The sequence below is a fragment of the Ceratina calcarata genome, unplaced genomic scaffold (genome assembly GCF_001652005.2).
Source record: "Ceratina calcarata isolate Rehan_Ccalc_2016 unplaced genomic scaffold, ASM165200v1 scaffold110.2, whole genome shotgun sequence".
In the NCBI taxonomy this organism is placed as follows: domain Eukaryota; kingdom Metazoa; phylum Arthropoda; class Insecta; order Hymenoptera; family Apidae; genus Ceratina; species Ceratina calcarata.
The window spans coordinates 156,592-160,891 of NW_017131915.1; the positions used below are offsets into that span (position 1 = coordinate 156,592).

The 4,300-nt window shown below is 38.9% G+C and overlaps 2 protein-coding genes across 2 annotated transcripts in view; both read left to right on the forward strand.

Annotated features, from left to right (window-relative positions):
• The window catches only part of LOC108632844 (zinc carboxypeptidase-like), a 2,098-nt gene extending 933 nt beyond the window's left edge, over positions 1-1,165 (forward strand). The window contains exons 2-3 of the mRNA XM_026810832.1: positions 302-589; positions 689-1,165. Coding sequence (XP_026666633.1) covers positions 302-589; positions 689-897 — 497 coding nt within the window. The 3' untranslated portion in view covers positions 898-1,165. The remainder of the gene's footprint in view (positions 1-301; positions 590-688) is intronic.
• Positions 1,166-2,151: 986 nt separating this feature from the next.
• Positions 2,152-4,300, forward strand: part of LOC108632853 (zinc carboxypeptidase-like) — a 6,537-nt gene continuing 4,388 nt past the window's right edge. Inside the window, exons 1-2 of the mRNA XM_018037687.2 lie at positions 2,152-2,295; positions 2,370-2,888. Coding sequence (XP_017893176.1) covers positions 2,152-2,295; positions 2,370-2,888 — 663 coding nt within the window. The remainder of the gene's footprint in view (positions 2,296-2,369; positions 2,889-4,300) is intronic.

Genomic DNA, 4,300 nt, shown 5'->3' on the forward strand with positions numbered 1-4,300 from the left:
TCAGATTGTTTAATTAACAACTCTATTAAATTAATCTAATAGATTAAACTCTAAATCTTAGTTGAACGACAACTGGTGGTATTTTTTAATTTAGAATTAAAATTTAATCGTTAATTCAAATTTTTTTCAATTAAGAAAAATATTAGGGAAGGAATAATTTTAATTCTTAATTAATAAAATCCGATTAAAAAACCAAACGTTCATTGTCAATGAGTCTTCAACTGAATCAAAAATTGAATTACTTATTTGCAAGCCTGCTTCCAATCGCCCTAAATCGTTACGTTTCTTGTAAATATTTTAGACGGTGGAACTAGCCCGAACCCATGCAGTGAAACATATCCTGGGGACAAGCCGTTCTCCGAAACGGAAACGAGGACCATGTCAGAGTACATTGGCAGCATTCAAGACAAAATATTCGCTTATATCGCGTTCCACAGTTACAGCCAATTACTGTTGATCCCTTATGGTCACACGAACAAAAGAATCGAGAATTATAACGACTTGCTACAAATTGGAAACTATTCGATAAACGCCCTGGCAAAACGATACGGGACTAAATATAGAGTTGGAAACATCGTCGACGTAATATGTCAGTTGACTACTATTATGAAAAATCAAATACATTTAAACAACAAATTTTGTTACATTTTAAACAGTGAAAGATGTGTCATTTTCTTTTGATCTACAGACGTTGCATCGGGTGGATCAATGGACTGGGTACGTGGAACTTACAAAACTCCAGTGACGTTCACTTACGAGCTACGAGACAGAGGAAGATACGCGTTCATGCTACCAGCGAATCAGATAATACCAACCGCGGAAGAAACATTGGACTCCTTAGTTGCGATGTTCCAGCAGGCTGCAAAGCTTGGCTACGGATCATCCACAGGCCTTTAATAATAATCAACTACATTTCTTAAGATCTCTTCCAAATAATGTGCACGAAGTACAATAGAATCTTCGTTATGTTAACACCCACTATGTAAATATATGATCCTCTGTTATCTAAATATTCTATTATATAAATAGTATATTTCCAATTATAATACTGTGTTTGTACCACTAAGCTTTTACCCTCTCATACCATAAAAACTTGATCGTGGATGATGTACAAGACGTTCTGCCAGAAAAATATATCAGCCATAGTGGCCTTAAAAACCAAAAACTTGCAAATGAAAAATATGTAGCCTAATTATACGATTTAGTTGATAAAAAAAAGTTTTGAATTCACCCATACAGTTTACAGGAATTTGGAATTTTCTATAATGGAGATTCTACTGTATTGATACATGATTTCGAATGTGTATGTACTTAATTTTAATTATAAATTAAATATACACCTGAAACTGTAGTTATTTCTTTCAACCAGCTCAAATCCTTTCCTTTAAAACGATTTGTCATAGTTTGATCATAAAATAATGAAAAACAGTAATGAAACGTATCATTAAATTCTCTCACAGTTCACCGAATAACTTTGTTATTGAAATGAGAATTAAGTGTACAGTTGACACGAGGAAACAAGTAGAGTGTCTGCAATCACAGGCCAAGCGAAGCTTCGATTATTCCGGAATTAAAAATCGTCTGCAACTGATTGTGAAATGGTATCGGTATAAGATCGTCCAGATAAAGACTTCTGTCCACTCGAGAGTATCCGATAAGGCGAATTTAGATCCAATGAACACGCTCCATAATTGATCAACGATACGGTTTTTGAATAAGCGATCCATTGGTGCCGTGTGCAGGTGGAACAGTTTAAATACAAAGATGGGAATCCGGGAAACGGAATCCTCTCTCGCCAACGAACAGGTAAGATCAACTCTGCCTCTCTTAAATAATTATTATAACACGTCCACTTACTCTTAACTTCCTTTCGAAATTGAACGAGTTCTTACAATCAATTCCATGAATATTTACATCTCAATATTGAATAACATTATACAGATTTCAGAATTGAATACCATTTTTAATGTTGGACTTAACGAATTAATTTTTGCTTAGCTGTGAGGGAGATTACTTACCAACATTTTTACGAGTATTGAAATAGTTATTCAATTTCGAAATCCGTACGAATATTTATGGACTTCAACGTATAATAATTAGACTTCCAATATTAATATACATTGTTTAATTATTTTTTTAAGGGGAAGCATCATGTGGAAGCTAATTTTCCTTGCTGTCCTCGCTCTGGCGACAGCCGAGCAGGTCAAATACGACAACTACAAGGTATTTCGTGTCGTACCTCAAACTGAGGAACAATTAGAAGCCGTGAAACAATTGGGATCCACTTCCGATGCTGTAAGTAGTCCTCGAACGCATTGTTCATTAAATTGTCACAGGTCAACAAAAATTATTCATTCTTATGTTCATAGTTCTCCTTCTGGAAAGAGCCGAGCACCCTCCAGAACTTTGCCGACGTGATGGTGGCTCCTCACAAGATCGCGGAGTTCCACGAAATCATGAAAAAATTGAACATGTCTTATGAACTCTACGTCCCTGATGTTCAGACCTTGATCGACAGCGAGAAGCCACCGGCACAGCCTCTGGCTACATTCGATCTGAACGTCTACCACACGCTCGATGAGATCTACGCTCACCTGGACAACCTCGCCAAGGAGAATCCCGGAAAGGTGCAGGTTCTTGCGCCTGGACAGACCTACGAGAAACGTCAGATCAAGGGAATAAAATTGTCGTTCGGTGGTAACAAGCCTGGAATCTTCATCGAAGGTGGAATCCATGCTAGAGAATGGATCACACCAGCTGCTATTTTATACATGGTGAACGAACTGTTGCACAGCAAAGACGCTAGCGTCAGGGCCCTCGCCGAGTCTCACGACTGGTACATCTTCCCTGTGTTCAACCCCGACGGTTACGTTTACACCCACACCACGGTAAGTTCCATTAAGGATGTATTGGCTATATAGTCAATCCCAAAAGTTTATGCACTTTAGAAACATTTTTTAAAAAGAAATCAGACGTCGGAAGAGCAATGCTAATAATAAACAACAAAAAAAAATTTTTCAATTTTTCCGAGATTTTTCCAAGGGGTACCCCTTCAATTTCTTCCAAATTTTCGTTTTTGGCCAATAACTCCCAAACCGTTGGACATACGGAAAAATTGCATCAGACCTTTCTTGTAGAGGACGACGAGATCTACAATTTCCATGTAAAAATATTTCGCTAGCGTCAATAGTTTACGAGTAATTTACAAAAAACCGTTTTTTCGTTTTTCGTCAATAACTCGTAAACTATTAATGCTAACGAAGAACTTTTGTACAGAGATTATAGATCTCGTCGTCCTCTACAAGAAAGGTCTGATGCAATTTTTCCGTATGTCCAACGGTTTGGGAGTTATTGGCCAAAAACGAAAATTTGGAAGAAATTGAAGGGGTACCCCTTGGAAAAATCTCGGAAAAATTGAAAAATTTTTTTTTGTTGTTTATTATTAGCATTGCTCTTCCGACGTCTGATTTCTTTTTAAAAAATGTTTCTAAAGTGCATAAACTTTTGGGATTGACTATATAGCCAATACATCCTTAATGGAACTTACCGTGGTGTGGGTGTAAACGTAACCGTCGGGGTTGAACACAGGGAAGATGTACCAGTCGTGAGACTCGGCGAGGGCCCTGACGCTAGCGTCTTTGCTGTGCAACAGTTCGTTCACCATGTATAAAATAGCAGCTGGTGTGATCCATTCTCTAGCATGGATTCCACCTTCGATGAAGATTCCAGGCTTGTTACCACCGAACGACAATTTTATTCCCTTGATCTGACGTTTCTCGTAGGTCTGTCCAGGCGCAAGAACCTGCACCTTTCCGGGATTCTCCTTGGCGAGGTTGTCCAGGTGAGCGTAGATCTCATCGAGCGTGTGGTAGACGTTCAGATCGAATGTAGCCAGAGGCTGTGCCGGTGGCTTCTCGCTGTCGATCAAGGTCTGAACATCAGGGACGTAGAGTTCATAAGACATGTTCAATTTTTTCATGATTTCGTGGAACTCCGCGATCTTGTGAGGAGCCACCATCACGTCGGCAAAGTTCTGGAGGGTGCTCGGCTCTTTCCAGAAGGAGAACTATGAACATAAGAATGAATAATTTTTGTTGACCTGTGACAATTTAATGAACAATGCGTTCGAGGACTACTTACAGCATCGGAAGTGGATCCCAATTGTTTCACGGCTTCTAATTGTTCCTCAGTTTGAGGTACGACACGAAATACCTTGTAGTTGTCGTATTTGACCTGCTCGGCTGTCGCCAGAGCGAGGACAGCAAGGAAAATTAGCTTCCACATGATGCTTCCCCTTAAA